Source organism: Macrobrachium rosenbergii, chromosome 55, assembly GCF_040412425.1.
Source record: "Macrobrachium rosenbergii isolate ZJJX-2024 chromosome 55, ASM4041242v1, whole genome shotgun sequence".
NCBI classification, from domain to species: domain Eukaryota; kingdom Metazoa; phylum Arthropoda; class Malacostraca; order Decapoda; family Palaemonidae; genus Macrobrachium; species Macrobrachium rosenbergii.
Genome location: NC_089795.1, coordinates 91,574,230 through 91,591,613, shown reverse-complemented (window position 1 = coordinate 91,591,613; position 17,384 = coordinate 91,574,230). Strand labels below are relative to the sequence as shown.

At 37.6% G+C, this 17,384-nt stretch overlaps 2 protein-coding genes across 2 annotated transcripts in view; both read right to left on the bottom strand.

Annotated features, from left to right (window-relative positions):
* Positions 1 to 45: 45 nt before the first annotated feature.
* Positions 46 to 13,899, bottom strand: LOC136835658 (cytochrome P450 9e2-like). Its single transcript, XM_067099473.1, has 7 exons — positions 13,768 to 13,899; positions 9,022 to 9,215; positions 6,835 to 7,528; positions 5,887 to 6,105; positions 5,233 to 5,293; positions 4,588 to 4,778; positions 46 to 3,303 (listed from the first exon to the last, which is right to left on the bottom strand). The coding sequence occupies exons 2-7, from the start codon at positions 9,202 to 9,204 to the stop codon at positions 3,140 to 3,142; spliced, it is 1,512 nt and encodes a 503-aa protein (XP_066955574.1). The 5' UTR covers positions 9,205 to 9,215; positions 13,768 to 13,899; the 3' UTR covers positions 46 to 3,139.
* A 1,678-nt stretch (positions 13,900 to 15,577) lies between these two features.
* LOC136835657 (CDGSH iron-sulfur domain-containing protein 3, mitochondrial-like) overlaps positions 15,578 to 17,384 on the bottom strand; it is a 4,942-nt gene continuing 3,135 nt past the window's right edge. The window contains exon 3 of the mRNA XM_067099472.1: positions 15,578 to 16,889. Coding sequence (XP_066955573.1) covers positions 16,707 to 16,889 — 183 coding nt within the window. The 3' untranslated portion in view covers positions 15,578 to 16,706. The remainder of the gene's footprint in view (positions 16,890 to 17,384) is intronic.

Below are 17,384 nucleotides of genomic sequence, written 5' to 3'. Positions count from 1 at the left end.
ACGTTCCGTTTTGTTTTTGAGACCAAGAAAAAAGAAATATCCAGGTATTAGCTGCCACTTTATTCACGATTCACAAAGAAACAAGCAAACATAGTTGCCAAAAGGCCACCAGAAATCACGTAATCAAAAAGAGTGGTATTAGTTAGACGCCAGCACTCATTCTACAATAACCCCAACCTGACAAGTTCTGATACTTCTGAGAAAACCGAAGGTTAGATCAGATCCGAGCTACTTGCACTTTGTTTGGTTTTATGTACAGCCCTCCACAGGGATAATTCGACCTCTCTGGCAGGCTCTTGTACGTTTTCAAAATGAGGTGCTTCTTATATTTCATCATTGTCTTCCTAGCGTTTCCTCGCCAGTATCGTAGCTCCTGCAGAATAGGCCAATTAAAGTGTTTTTGTGGCATTAGGAAGGAAACCTCTCTCTCTCTAGACATTCGTATGAATTATGTCACTCAACGAGTACCTGTATACATGTTAGAAGTATGTAAACTACTTCACTTTATTCATAATAACCCCTTTGCTGCTAATCAGTCATTCCAAGTATGGTCTCATGGAAGACCATACTGTCTTTAGGTTCTACGGGGCATAATTCCCTTCATTTAAAAAAAATATGAATATTATAACCATCCCTTTTTTTAGTATAAATATTGTAAACAATTCTAGAAAATAAAGTGTGAAACTAGCACTAAATAACAGGGTAATACTAGGAATACCCGGGAAATTCTTTTTAAAACAGTGGCGACATCTATTGGTTGCTATGATTAACGCTGGCTGAATTTCAGTTGGTAGGCGGTAACTATTTCATCTTTATTGAGTTTGACCACGTAAAATGTTCGTATTCAGGTATATGACAGACTCAATAAATAATAATTTTTTCTCTAAAACTGTAAAACTTAAAGTATTTAAAAAAAAAAAGTCTACTACTGTGGTTCTGGCAACACTTGTAAAATCACTGGACCCTTGCAACGAGGAAGCAGAATGGCCAACATTATAAGAAGCAAGAACATGCTCTTACGGACAAATAATTATACCTATCCCTTTCGCTAATCGTAGATAGACAAATGATTACTCTTATTCTTATCCTATTCCAGTTTTGTCGGTGCAAAACAAAATGACGAGAAATGTAAACTCACATTCTTCTAGTTTCAAATTGTCGAAGGTTGGCATTCCTGATTTTCAGCAGGCGTCAGATATGAGCATTCAGATTCCTTTTAACTTTAGTCTGATCATATATACTTAGAACGGAATGGATGGAATACAGGCTAGAGTTTAGGCCACAGGCCAAGCACTGGGACCTATGAGGTCATTCAGCATTGGAAAGAAAATTGAGAGTAGGTAGATTTGAAAGTTGTAACAGGAGGAAAACCTCGCAGATGCACTATGAAATAATTGTTAGGAGAGGGTTGATAGCAAGAAGGAAGCAAGATATGAATGGAGGTACAGTAAAAGGAACGAAAAGGGTTGCAGCTACGGGTCGAAGGGACGCTGCAAAGGACCTTTAGTAATGCCTACAATGGGCCTCTTGAGGTGCACTGACGGCACTAACCCCTCTACGGGAAATATATACTTAAAATCATTGTGCAGATATATTTTATGAGGTTTAAAAATTGAGAGGATATACAGGACCTTGTCGCTGTTTTATCTGATAAATTATCAGATATTCACTTAAAGAAGTAATAAATAAAAAAAAAAATAAATGGTGTCCATTCGGCTTATCACTTCCTAAATAGAAACCAAAGTGTCAAGGTAATAAAATTCTATCAAGTTTCAGTTATTAATTCAGATTTTAGCATATGGCCACTAAATATTAATTAAATAAAATACACTAAATTTTAATTAAATAAAATACAGATATAGATAAACCTAATTTCACTGAGAATCAGAAGCAGGATATGAATGGTAAGCTCGCCGAGTATTCTGTACAGTAATCTCAAAAAGTGTTACGCTCCAACAGACCTCTTCAATACTATGTTCATGTTCTCCTTCCAATTTGGAATATTTCTTACGAAAGGGCCCAACCAGATACCTACACAGGAAGTAGGGAGCCTCGCCCCTTTCTCCTGGTGAAACCTGCTTAACCTTTGTCTAAGATAAAATGCATCTTAAATTAACCTAACCTAACCTAGGGGGTAGCATGCTACACTGCCCTAAAATGGAAAACTGCAGTATCTCCAAATTTTCAAATTGAGATATGCCACCTACTGAGCTCACGAAACACTAATATGTAAGTTGGTGCAGTTTCAGAATGATTCTTTAAATGCTTTCCACGAGCATTTAGGGGGTTCCGTTTGCAGTATCTGAAAAATCAGCGGTAAGGCAAGGGAGCATCTACCATTTTTCTCAGTTTTGTATTTTTGCAGATACTGCAGTCTTCCATTTTAGGGCAGTGCAGGTTCCAAAGATTATAGAGTACGTTCCAGTTTTGTAAAAGACTATGGCATATCCATGAAAATGAAGATCAAGACACATTAGATAAAAATAGACTTAAAATCACTGGGGCACAGCAGCTACATTCTTCTTCATGGAAAGGCCAGTGGGATGGAAACCAAGTGTCTTCATCTAGTCCAAGACCGATAAAAACATGAAAAAACAAGATTTTTAAGGAGAATATTAAGTTCTTCTATAGATAGTTAACTGAAGAGAGGAAGGTTAATGAACAAATAAATCTCCTAACAACAGCTACATACAGAGATAGTACTTATGGGAATGTGGTCCTGAGTGGACAGAGTGATTATTTTGTAGATTTTTTGGATTACGTCCATAGAGGAGGAAGGACGTGGGATGTAGGGGATGGGGGTGGTGGAATAACTGGGTGGCTTGAAGGCTTCTGTTCAGACGACACAAATGACTGGAAGGTCTTCATTCAGATGATGTAAGTTGTTTGAAGACTTTTGTTCATACAGCAAAAATGGCTTGAAGGACTTGTTCAGACGACGTAAATAGCTTGAAGGACCTACGTTCGGACTGCATAAGTGACTCAGAGTGGTTTTCATTTAGACTTTTATTCAGACATTGTATATGGCTTGAAGGCTTCTGTTCGAGAAGTAAATGACTTGAAGAATTTTTTTTCAAACTTAGTACATCGCTTGAAGGCTTTTGTTCATGAAGTAAACTGCTCAAACGTCTCTGTTCGACTACTTAAGTGGCTTGAAGGCAATCTCGAGCGTGTCACTAGGCCTCATGAGGCCTAGCTGCTTATGGAATTCGAGTTCTTCAGAACCTGGAGCACAACTCAGCTCGAAGTTCAAAAGCAACTTTGCGATCATCACCTTTGATTCCATTTGGGCAAACCTCATACCTGAAAAAGCAATCAAAGCACAGGTGTATTTAGGATATGATGGAAAAAAAAAATTTGCAGATGAAACCAAAATGAATGAGCTACCTAAAAAGAAAACCCTTACTGTGACCTTGTGACCTTTTGAAAAGTGCACAAAATGGTCTTATGGTTTTGCAATTTGTCATGTGTTTACTTTTTGCACTGAACATAACTCTAGAATGGGCAAGTCAGTCAAAAAGACATCCAATGGTTTATGGCTTGGTTTGTGTACATATTAGTGACTACTTTCATGTCTAAGGCAAAAAATGAATTGACCAGCAAATTGAAGTAAGTCATAGATACCTAAACTATTACTTTAGTATTTTTCAGATAACTTAACAGTGTCTGACAATCTTAGTGTAAAACTCTCATCATGAAATAAAAATTACTAGATACTTATTCTTTGGGAATAAATAACATAAGCAACTGAAACTGTAAGTTACTAAAACACTATATTGATAGAGGCATTAGAATGTAAAAAGCTTGACTATTCAGCACTATGATTATAAGAATACTGAACATTTCCTAACTAGCTTGTGTATGAAGCACTGGCAAGGAGTATCAATAGGTTGTTGGCTTGTATTCAACATGTTTGTGATATGTATGTGAAAAATTACAGGCGCACTGGTAAGGACTACCAATAGGTTGATGGCTTGTATTCAACATGTTTGTGATATGTATGTGAAAAGTTACAGAGTTACAGAAGCACTGGTAAGGACTACCCATAGGTTGCTGGCTTGTATTCAACATGTTTGTGATATGTATGTGAAAAGTTCCAGAAGCACTGGTAAGGACTGCCAATAGGTTGTTGACTTGCATTCAAAATGTTTGTGACATGTATGTGAAAAGTTACAGAAGCACTGGTAAGGACTACCAATAGGTTGTTGACTTGCATTCAAAATGTTTGTGACATGTATGTGAAAAGTTACAGAGGCACTGGTAAGGACTACCAATAGGTTGTTGGCTTGTGTTTAACATGTTTGTGGTATGTATTTGAAAAGTTACAGAAGTACTGGTAAGGACTACCAACAGGTTGTTGGCTTGTATTCAACATGTTTGTGACATGTATGTGAAAAGTTACAGAAGCACTGGTAAGGACAACCAATAGGTTGTTGGCTTTGTATTCAACATGTTTTTTATATGTATGTGAAAAGTTACAGACATATGGTTATGACATCTTGTACTGTAGTGTGGACGCACCCTTAGGTGCCCAGTGTATTGTGAGATCACAAGCCCTTTTGCTATAGCAGCAACAGCCTAACTTACCAATGCAGTTTCTGGGTCCCAGACCAAATGGTAAATAGGTCCCACTCTTAATTTCGTCCTTGTTCTCAGGCAAAAACCTCTCGGGTCGAAATTCCTCTGGGTCTGACCAGTATCGCTCGTCGTGATGGATGCTGTGAATGGGTACAGAAACAACCATTTTCGGAGGGATGACTACGTCAGTTCCGGGTAACCTGTCAGGGAGGAAATGGAGATAGATGTAGCAATGTTTCTCACTGTTATAGTAAATAAAAAACCCACTGTTTTATGCAAATTACATCAATATTTATAGTGAAATTTCTGTCATGTTTACTGGAGCAGGGTATGATAATATATTTCCATAGGCATACCTAATGAATATCATCTATTTTTGCAGATGTATCAATACTATGCAATAGGTTTTTGGTCTCGTTCACTGAAACATCACTGCTTCTGGCAATGATATATCAATATCAAATGATAAGCCTTTGATCTTTTAGTGACATGAAGGACTTACTTCCATTTCCCTGCCATACTCTGGTGCATGGAGAGCTTATAAAATGAGGTAAGACCTCTGATGGTATTTGGTATTTATAGAATTCATAACTTCACCCTAGCTGTGGCACATATCATTATTTCAGGTGTTCTAAGGTTACATGAATAGCTTACTTGTACTCCTTTGTGCACTGCCGCTCTGCGAAATGTGCAGGACTGCACATCCTCAGTGTTTCTGCAAAAGATAAAGACGACTTCATTTAGTTCGTTTCCCTAAAAAAACTTGACTATCACATATATAATTTTATGGAACTCTGTCAAGATAACTGGTCAATTACACTGGAGATACTGGGAGGACATTAAATGAAAAATAGAGTTATTGGTATTTACAGGAAAGCTAATTGTAAAAAACTGCTTGGCTGCATGAAAATATACAATGCGGTTTCCTAGAAATGTTTTGAATGATGCAAGTTCCTCATGTTTTTCTCTAAATAACTAAAGAAATCTCGATATTGTTTATGTTCCTTCAGTGATGGAATGGATAAGAATTAACTAGATATCCTAGAACACAGCAAGCTACTCTTTGGCTGAACTGAACTTAGATCTCTGCATTGGCTTTTGCAAAAATTCAGCTGAAACTCTGACATATCTATCCTGGCAGCGGGATTCAACCAGATTCTAGCTATACAAATTAATGAATCTAGTATGTGACCCCTTTGTTCTGTAACAATCAGAATTAAGGGAAAATTTCTCACATTTTGGCCAATGGAGACCCCTACAGTCAAGAAACTCATTGCCTCTAACCAAAGGAAGACAGCTGACCCTTACCTGAAAGACATGCGTCGAGGTATTTAGCTTCCATGATTCCTCGGTAATTAATCTCTGAATGTTCTTGTATCAGTTCCCTAAGTTCTTTTCTGAGTTTCTCTTGCACTTCAGGATATTTGGCCAGAAAGAAGGCGACGAAGGAAAGAGTAGTTGCTGTGGTGTCGAAACCAGCCAAGATGAATAGCACCGAGTTGGCAACGATGATCTTCTCAGTAAGTGCTGAAGTGGAAAGATCATCCAGTCAGGTAATAGTAATTTTGATAAGTGTCAGTCTCATTAAGTGCTGCTATGGATAGAATGGTCAATCACTCTTAACCGATAAGTGCCAGTGTCCTTATTAGGTACAGGAGGGGAGGAAATGTCTAAAAAGTCACAGTTAATCCTAGACTCAAGATGAATTTTTCTTGATAAGTGTCAGTTTTCTCAGTAACGGTGAAATGGAAAGATTATCAAGTCAAGTGATAATATTCTTGATGTTAGGTTTTATCTTGCTCAACAAGTTTTAGCCATTCTGTCTAAACTGATAAGTGTTAGTACTCTTATTAAGAGCAGATTGGAAAGATTGAGTAATGACTGAAAAATCCAGCTTAATCTCTTTGAACTGCAAATCTTTTCTGTATATTTCTTTGGGTGTTTTCATGTTACATGCCTTTGCAAACACTCGCCACAAACAGGTTGAATGCTAGTCAAAGATTTTATTGGTAGTCAAAGGTTCATTATCCACTTATGGTTGATGACTTGTTTTCAAACTGTTTATGATATGTATGTGATATGTTGCCAATGTATGTTTAAGACAAGTTTAACTGTATTGTGGACACATCCAAAAAAATTGCCAGTTTGAAAATCTCTCAGAAGAGAGGAAATGTTAATTTACTTTACAGTGCACAAGGCAAAATGATTTGTAATGAAATTCATGATGGAAAAGACTGACTAAAAATAATGACTTACGATATTTTGGGATCTTTGACAAAGGGTTTGCTTGATCAACCTGAGCCTCCATCATCAAGTCGAGGAAATCCCCACGATACAAACCAGCCTCTCGCTGAGCTATGGACGCCTTCACAACATCCATAAAGAATATCATTTCCTCCTGGATGAACTTCATCCTTAAGAAATAGCAGAGCTTAGGAGCCGCCATGAACAGAATGAACTTCAACAAGCGAAGAGGGGGTATCTTTGAGAATTCAGCTACCTTCTGATTGAACAGGGAGTTTTCATCGTCCATGGTTCCTGATTCCATCCCGAAGGCACATGACGAAATGACTTCAAGAGTGTAGAGACCAAAGGTCTTCTTCAGTACAAAAGTTGACGTTCCTTTCTCCTCTCTGAGCTTGAGGAGGTAATCGACGAGTTTGTCAGCCTTGTCCGCCACCAGCGGAAACATCCCTTTCATCCTGCCGGAGGTAAAACTTGGGGACAGCACAGAACGGATGCCCTTCCAGTGACTGCCAGTGGCGTTGGTCAAGAAGTGGTTTGCAACATCGTCTTCCTCCATGGGAAAGGTGAAATTCCTCCGGTCCACAAAATGGTCAAAATCTTTTATCAGAATCAGCTTGGCGAGTTCTGGATCTCCAATCAGGAGTATTGGCTGTAAGAATTCGTAGTAACCACAGAATGTCGACCCTCCGTGTTTTCTGTAAACCTGGAACAGTGTTTTTTCAGCTTAAGGAGAGAGGGGGAGGAAATTATGGAACTAAGAGGGTATACTGCAAAACCACCATACAGGAGAACTAATGTAAAGCAAGACTGTAAAAAAAAGAGATAAAAATAATAATATAATGCTCATGAATAGGCTATAAATACCAGAATGTGAATAGATTACCATTCTGAAAAATGACTTAAATGGTGTACAGTGTTTGGGAGCAGGGTACAATCACAGATTGGATTAATGAATGAATCGTGAAACTTAAGTTATAAAGCCTCCTTAAAACACTGAAAAGAGGGAATTAGACTGGTTGGACAGCGAAATAAAATGATCCAGAAAACAAATGAGATGAAGTACAAAGAGCCAAAGGTGAAACTGAGAGAAAACTCAACAGTTGAACTAGGAAGTAATAGTCAGAGAGACTGGACAGAAAGACTGAAGAAAGGGTGTGGGAACGAGGGTAGAGTAAAAGGTTAAAAGGTGGGAGCAGCTAAGAGCCGAAGGGGAGCTGCAAACGCTCTTTAGTAAAGCCTACATTGCCCCATGTGAGGTGGTGCATTGAGGGTACTGCCCAGCTATGAGGGGTTGGTGGAGAGTTTACAAACACAGAGGTTCACAATGTTGCATGGGCAGTGTTTCGTCTTATCTTATCAGTCAAAGGCAGAGATAACAAGGGAGTGATGGCTTGAAGACACAAAGAATTTTTAATTACCATGTTTAATTCTTGCTTATTTCTTTCTCTTGTTCTCCACAGAGCTTACGTGAGGTAAGAAAGCCAGCCTTCTTGAGCTACTCAACTGTGACAGATTCAGTGTCGTTCAACAGACAAGTCTTGAAACCATCATCTAAGAATTTTTTTCCTATACAAGAGACACTGTAACACCTCCGATCTTTATCCATGACACACTGTAACAACTTATAATTTATTCAGAAGCTAACTGAAACACCATATACCTTATTCCTCTGGGGGTCAGTGCTGTCACTGCACCTCAAGTGGTGCTCTCTAAGTATACTAAAAGGAGTTTGCATTGTCCCTTCAGCCCTTAGCTGCACCCACTTTCTAGCCTTTTACTTTACCTCCATTCCTGCCCTAGGAGAGCTGTTAATCAGCTCAGTGGTCTGGTAAAACTAAGGTATACTTAACTTTCTCTCCATTCCTGCTCCCTTTCACTTTACCTCCATTCCTGCTCCCTTTCTTCAGCCTTGCAGTCCAGCCTCGCTAACTATAACTTCTCAGTGTGCAACTGTGGGGTTTTCTAACAGTTTTCCATCTTTAGATCCTTGCACTTCATCGCTCTCATTTCCTGGGTATCTGCCTTGCTCTCCAACTCACTCCCCAGTGTCTTAAGCACCGAATCGCCGAAAGTACCCCAGTGTTTGTCTTGACAAGCTAGATTTCACAGAACAGATCAACCACAGAGACCTTACCCACAGCAGACTAAACCAGTAATGCCTTACTTGAAGCCCAATTAAGGGCATCTATTGCTTACCTCATCGATGTACTCCCATCGTTGTTTCTTCTTCGACATTAGGTGACCCATGTGACCCAAGAGCGGCCATGCCCCAGGAAACGTGGGCACTCCACGCTTGGCCCAGTAACTGAGGCGATGGTGGGAGTATGCCCACAGGAGTACCAGAAGAAGTACAAAGAGGCACAGTGCCGTCAGCCACATGTTTGTTTAGCCTGGGGAAAAGAGAATTGTATGAAGATGCAGATATGTATATCCTTGTAGGGACAATACACAAGGAAACTTATTTAACTAACAATATACCACAGCAGATTGTTTAATACACAAGGAAACTTATTTAACTAACAAGATACCACAGCAAATTGTTTAATACACATGGAAACTTATTTAACTAACAAGATACCACAGCAAATTGTTTAATACACATGGAAACTTATTTAACTAGCAATATACCACAGCAAATTGTTTAATACACATGGAAACTTATTTAACTAACAATATACAACAGCAAATTGTTTAATATACATGGAAACTTATTTAACTAACAATATACAACAGCAAATTTTTTTGGAAACTTATTTAACTAACAATATAACACTTATTTAACTAACAATATACCACAGCAAATTGTTTAATACACATGGAAACTTATTTAACTAGCAATATACCACAGCAAATTGTTAAACACAAAAGGAAACATATTTAACTAACAATATACCACAGCAAATTGTTTAATACACAAGGAAAATGATTTAAATAAAAATATAACAGCAAATTGTTTGTTTTAAAATGAATAAATTCATTCCTTACTATTATTATTAATTTAAACAGCTTAATTACACAGAAGCCTATTTGACAGATTTCTGACAAAGCGCTCCCAACACAGAAGTCGAAGTGAACAGGTTTTGCTTTATCATGAAGCGACAAAGTGATAAGGTTTGATAAAGTTTTTCACTCATACCTTTATCTAAGCAGCAAGGAAAAAAATCCCAATATAAATAACTACATGATGAGGATTAGATCAACAAATGTTATCAGTTATTTTTAAGTTCATGCTGATTAAGCTTTTGAAATTTCGTTGTATCTGTCAATGGTCTTGTACTGTAGATTGTACTTTTCACTGGAATGTGTAGGAAATATCATAATATATGAAAAACACTATAGGGTTAGTGCACCTTACGCGGTGCACTGTAGGCATTACTTAAGGTTCTTTGCAGCGTCCCATCTTTAGGCCCCTCTGCAAACCCTTTCTTTCCTTTTAATGCACCTCCATTCACATTCGACCTTCCATTTTGCTATCCATCCTCTCCTAACGATTGTTTCATAGTGCAACTGTGAGGTTTTCCTTCTGTTACGCCTTTTAAACCTTCCTAATTTCAAATTCCCTTTCAGCACTGAGTGACCTCATAGGTTCCAGCGCTTGGCCTTTGGTCTAAATTCTGTATTCTATTCCAATACATTCACAACATGTAGTTGTTAAATAAAACCTCTTGGGTCGATTCTCTGACAGATTATAGGAATGCAATGGAATATATAATTTAGGCCAAAGGCCAAGCACCAGGACCCATGAGGTCATTCAGCGCTGGAAACGGAAATTGAGAGTAAAAAGGTCTTAAGGGTGTCCTAGGAGGAAATCCTCGCAGTTGCACCATGAAATAATTCTGCCCTAAAATGGAAGACTGCAGTATCTGTGAAAATACAAAACTGAGAAAAATGGTAGATACTGCAGTTTTCCTTGCCTTACTACTGATTTGGCAGATACTGCCAATGGGACCCTCTAAATAAAGCACTGAAGAATCATTCTGAAACTGCAGTAACTTGTGTATTAGTGTTTCACGAGCCCAATTGGTGGCATATCTCAATTTCGAAAATTTTGCTGATAATGCAGTTTTCCTTTGCCTTACTACTGATTTGGCAGATATGCAAATGGGACCCTCTAAATAAAGCACAGAAGAATCATTCTGAAACTGCAGTAACTTGTGTATTAGTGTTTCACGAGCCCAGTAGGTGGCATATCTCAATTTCGACAATTTTGCAGACACCAGTTTTCCATTTTAGGGCAGAATTGTTACGAGAGGTTGGGGGACAGCAAGATGACAGAAAGAGAATATGAACGGAGGTACAGTACAAGGAATGAAAGGGGCTGCAGTCAGGGGCTGTAGGGAAGCTGAAAAGAACCTTGAGTAATGCCTACAGTTCACCGCATGAGGTGCACTGACGGCGCTACCCCCTAGGAACGAAAACAATGATAAAAGTAAGTGTTATTAGAGGAATTATAAATCAGAGGATGTAGATAATGTTAGTCATTTAATATCAGATAACATGTGACGGTTAAAAAAAATCTCAAGGGTCGACTGATTGATAGATTAAAAATTCTCTGGGCGTCACGTTTCATCTCAAGATCATCGACATTGGGTGGACATTTTATTGCTATTATTCAGTAGACGAAACCTATTCGTATGGAACAAGCCCACCAAAGGGGCCACTGACTTGAAATTCAAGTTTCCAAAGAATATTAAAAGGTGTTCACTAGGAAGAAGTATAAGAGGCGGTAAAGGGAAATACAGAAAGAGAGATGCCACTTATTAAAAACAGAAAAAATAAATTAGTAAATTTATAAATAGATAAAAATGTGTTTGGGTGGCCTCAAAAAAAAAAAATAAAATATAAAAATAAAAGCCTCATGAATCCATTTTCCAGAAGGTAAATTTGTAAAAATTATTTTTTAAAATCCATAATCATTTAACGAAATTAATCCCTTAAAATCTCACAAATCTAGAAAATCCTACAGAAAGTATAAGGAATGAAAAACTCATAGTATTAAACAAGAAAAAACCCACTAAGATAGCGCAAACCTCCGCCAAATTAAACCAACCACCAGGACAAATCTTTTTAGTTGATCTGCAACTCTTAGCTACTGTCAGAGTTTTTTTCTAGTTTTAAACAAGGCTTGGCAGCCTACTCTCCCTAAATTTTACATTCATTTCTCTCAGAAAATTCAGTCACTTGTTGCAAGTCACTATTGGTCAAATATGTCAAAAAATTGCACCTAAATTTTTGTGTAAAAAAAACAGTAAAAAAATACTGAGCCGAAAGCATGAACCTCCTAGCTGGGTTCAGAAAAAAAGCCTTTGGAAAGTTATACAAAACAAAAAAAACAACAACACTCAAGTTTGATCATGGAACGCTTCTGGAAGGCGGCCTTCCAGAGACGAGAAATACTACAAAATTGTAAAAAAAAAAAAAAAAAAACACACACACACACAAACAAACACACATAGTTTTGATACCTGAAAGGCCTTTGGGAAGTGCCCTTCCAGACGCGAGAAATACTGGAAAGCTTAAAAAAAACCTTCAAGTTTGACCATAAAAGGCCTTTGAAATGCGCCCTTCCAGCGACAAAAAAAAAAGACTGGAAAATTGTGGGAAAACCACACACACACACAGGTTTGATACCTAACAGCCTTTGGAAGATGCCCCTTCTAAAGACAAGAATTGTTGGAAGGATGTAAAAAAAAAAAAACTCAAGTCTGCTCATGGAAAGCCTTTGAAACGCTCCCTTCCAGTGACTGGAAAATTGTAAAAAAAAACACACACACACATACACAGAAGTTTAACCACGGAAAGTCTTTCAAATGTGCCCTTCCAGATAAAAAAAAAAAAAACTACTGGAAAGATGTTAAAAAAAATGACACAAATTTCATCATTAAATGCCTTTCAAATGCACCCTTCCAGTGAAAAAAAAGTACTGGAAATTTATAAATAAAAAACACACACACGCACAAACACACAAGTTCAACCACGAAAGGCCCTTCAAATGCCCCTTCCACAGACGCAAAATACCCAAGGGTCAAGAGAGAGAGGAATGTCCTTCGCCGGTCGGAAACGCCAGGTACCATCGACACATGATGCAATCTCTCCGAGCGTTTTTTGGTCATTTGCATAAAGCGTGGGTTACAGTAAAGGAATTGTTTGAGGTGTAAACACGTATAAAATAGAATAGAACACAATATAGAATCTGGGCCAAGGGCCAATCGCTGCGACCTATGAGGTCACTGAACCCTGAAAGGGAAGTAAGAAGGTTTGAAAGGTGTAACAGGAGGAAAACCTCGCAGTTGCACTGTGACGCTGTGGACAGTCAGATGGAAGAAAGAGTGAACGGGGGTACCGAATTTTACAATGGATGATAGTTAAATACGTGTGGCATCTGGAGTCCGATTTTACAATGGATGGTTATCGTGTATTTGGGACCAAACAGAAACGGTGTATATTGTGATAACTTTCAGACAATAATAATGTTAATAATGATATTGACATAAAGCTGATGTAATTTCATGCATAAATTGTCTTAGCAATTTCTCTCGGTGAATTTTAGTTGTGAAATAAAAAAAAATAAATTGGTAACTATTACTGGTAATCCTGAGAGAAATTGTAATAAAAATCAGAAGGCTACAGTAAATTCTGTTAATTATCACCAGCATATTGTAGTGAATTTAACTGATAGATGATATATATATATATATATATATATATATATATATATATATATATATATATATATATATACATACACAAATCTGTCCTTTAAGACACCATTTACATAATTTTATGACTACAAAATTCCTTTGTATTTTTTTATCAACAAACCTTAGCCAATCTACAATGAATAACAATGGGCATTATCAAGCCCAAACTCTACACGTCTCAGGGTAAATTTACGTTGTATGTCATCTAATTCTGCTACTTTCTAAATAACAAAACACTTACTTTCTTTTCTGTTGCGCTTTCCACTTAGAAATACGTATTTTTAAACCCTCCAGCGACCGCAAGAAAAGTGACACCTCAATCCGGCGTCTGGCCTCTGACACAAATTCAAAAGAAATGGTACTTTTGTAGGCGTTGCATCATAGATGGTGTTTATATCTGGTTGAGCGTTGTCGTACGGCATGTTTCATCATCCTCGTATTCGTGATTAATCTCCACTTTCCTACAATGTGTTTTTTATGAATAAATTATCAGTAATAAATGCTCAGTAAAATATTAGAAGAGTTAAGTAACTTGAGCAAGTTTTTCCAGTATATAAATGTGACTGAGGCATAACTACGAAAGTTTTCGCAGTATCCTTTGGCAATAATAACAGGAAAGTTGCCGATTTGTGATATATTGAAGCTGTTCATTCTCTCTCTCTCTCTCTCTCTCTCTCTCTCTCTCTCTCTCTCTCTCTCTCTCTCTCTCTCTCTCAGTTGACAGTTCTCTTTAATCCACAGCCCTCAAATTATAGGAAAAAACTCTTAAATATAACATGCAAGAGAAAGTTCCATTTATGTGTAATTAGCGGAAGCTGAAACATTACGGATGTGACGTAAACATTTCCCCACGACATAACAATGTATTGTCACCTGTCAATCCATCAATCAAAATACACGCAAACAAAAGACAGACGGGAATAGTAACACGGCCGAGAAGGCAAGCACAGAATATTAATAGAAAGGATGCAATGCTTTCTAGCGAGTCGCGGTGAATCGTACGTCTGGCTGGGGTGACGCAGCCGTTGACGAGTTGCGTGCAAGTTTCTCTTTTTTTTTTAGGCCTAACAAAGGCGGTAACCTCGTTCAATGATCTACCGTTCAGCCTCAATTTATCTAATAATTAAGGTAATGGGAGACTTCCTTGGCTGATAACTTAATTTTACCTAATGCTTTGAAAGATGAGAATTCCCTGGTTAGCCTAGGGCTCATCGACGTCCTCAGCCAATGGATAGATTCCACTTTCAAAATGTATGGTTCAACGGGAAACTCGAGCAGGTAAGAACTTCTTCGGACAAACTGCATATTTATCACGCCAATTCCCCGATGAGAAGTAACTCATACAGATGTATAATTTGCAATGTAAACTAGGAACGCCATACCAATAAGCAGTAAGGCACGGAAGTAACAATATGACCTTGATTATAGCTAGACTGACTTGGTGCAAGGCAAAACAGATATGAAGTTATATATTAAACTATCAAAAAGGTGAAAAGATCTAGATTGAATAGGCCGTTTGCATGAAGAAAGAGAAATGATTTACAGAAAGAATTTGTGATATAGCTATCAGCCTATCACAATAAAAACTTCAGCAATTGATACCAGATTGTAATGGAATCCTTACCTAGGAAGCTATAATATATCAAGAAATTTTTGTAGACAATAAATGAGATGATGGATATTTATGTATATTTTACTGGAAAGCATGATTTTTTTTTTTTTATCGGGCACTGGTCAGTAGGAATAGTTTGATGGGTACATCCAATTACATGAAGTAAAATGAGAGAGAGAGAGAGAGAGAGAGAGAGAGACTCGGAAACACACCCAAACATTATTAAGTACTAAACAACAATAATATCTGTAATTATTTCTTACCACAAAACTAAAATCACAATAATTGACTGTGTTGCTTTCCGGGCCTAAATGTGATCCACACCAGCTTACACTGGATTCCCAAGGTTTTGTTTCATTTGCCTATACATTCAATTTTAGGATGAGGTTGTTAGAATTATGCCACAGAAATTTAGTGTCAGGAAAGGCCGAAAAATGAATAGGTCTTAATACATTTATTAGGTCAAACATTCACAACCTTGAACAGATAATTAAGATCTATTGACAAAGTTCATTACATCGTCCCTTTTAAGTAAATCTTGTTGTTCTAGAAACAACAGCACTACAGTGAGGAATACAGTAGAGTCACAGTACTGTGAGGACTACAGTAACATTACAGTGCATTGAAGGCTACAGTAATAATACACTACAGTGAGTAATACAGTAATATACAGTCCCTGCTATATTGTCAACTAAGGCACAAGCTTTCTAAGGAATACACAAGAGTTGCAATGACTTATTGAGATAAATACCCAGACATTATCATATATTCACAGCCAGATGTGACAGCCTTCTTATCACCTATACACTATACATTTTACAAGCTGCCCCAAGAGCAAGAGCCAGTGCTGGCATAAGGCCAACTGAATCTGAAACATCTATGCATTATGGTAACTCTGAGTGTCAAACCATTGCTCTGAAGAGTTTATCCAGTGTAAGACACAGTCACTAAGGGCGCGTCGACATTGCAGTTAAACTTGTCATAAACACAAGTTGGTAACTTATCACACATATCACAAACAGGTTGAATACAAGTCCACTACTTTTTGCTAGTCATAACTATTACTTCATATGATTATCCAGCATCTGCTAAAGGGTTGCTCTCTACTTTCGGTCACCGAATTGGTTTCAAACTGTTTGTTTCAAGTATGTGATAAGTTGCAAACATGTTTACGACATGTTCTGGTCGTCAACTTGTTTTAAAACTGTTTGTTTCAAGTATGTGATGAGTTGCAAACATGTTTACGACATGTTCTGGTCATCAACTTGTTTTCAAACTGTTTGTTTCAAGTATGTGATAATTTGCAAACATGCATTTACAACATGTTCTGGTCATCAACTTGTTTTCAACCTGTTTGGGACAAGTATGTGACAAGTTGCAAACATGCATTTACAACATTTTCTGGTTGTGGACTTGTTTTTAACCTGTTTGTGACGAGTATGCAATAAGTTGCCAACATGTTTATGACATGCTCCACTGTAGTTTGGACGCACCCTGGCTTGACCGGCTTTGAGTTTACGATACACCATGACTCTCAATCTCTACCAACGTCTTACTTTATACCCTGTTTACTCAATGACAGCCTCCTGTATCTCCTTCCGCCGATGTGCCCCATCGCAGTAAGGTGCTTTGTCAGTCTGTTTACAGGTGCAGAGAGAGACCTGGCCAGTTTTGGGGGCTTTGAACATGACTGGCGTCTGTTTGATTTTTAGGCTCCACCTCCTCCACAGGTGGGTCCCGTCACACCATGGCTGTAATGAAGAAGGTGTGTGTACTCATACAGAAGGTATTTTATGTATGAATTGTCATATACTAATAGGTATTCTGTGTATGAATCATCACAAACCAGTAGGTATTCTATGTCTGAACAGTAATAAACTATTAGATATTTTACATGTGAATTATCATAAACTAACAGGTTTCTATATCTGAATCATCACACACCAATAAGTGTTCTATGTATGAGTCATCACAAACCAATAGGTATTCTATGTATGAATAGTAATAAACTAATAGGTATTTGAATATGCATTATCATAAACTAACATGTTTTTAGGTCTGAATCATCGCAAACCAATAGGTATTCTATGTATGAATCATCACAAAACAACAGGTATTCTATCTATGAATCATTCCAAACCAGTTGGCACTTTATGTATGAATCATCACAAACCAATAGGTACTCTATGTATGAATCATCAGAAACCAATAAGTATGTATGAATCATCAAAAACCAACAGGTATTC

Coding starts and splice junctions, on each gene's coding strand:
- LOC136835658 (XM_067099473.1), bottom strand. CDS start 9,204: ATGTGGCTGACGGCACTGTGCCTCTTTGTACTTCTTCTGGTACTCCTG. Junction 4,779..5,232: donor CAGTGCACAAAGGAGTACAA/GTAAGCTATTCA, acceptor CCTCCCTGACAG/GTTACCCGGAACTGACGTAG. Junction 3,304..4,587: donor GGGACCCAGAAACTGCATTG/GTAAGTTAGGCT, acceptor TTGCTTTTTCAG/GTATGAGGTTTGCCCAAATG.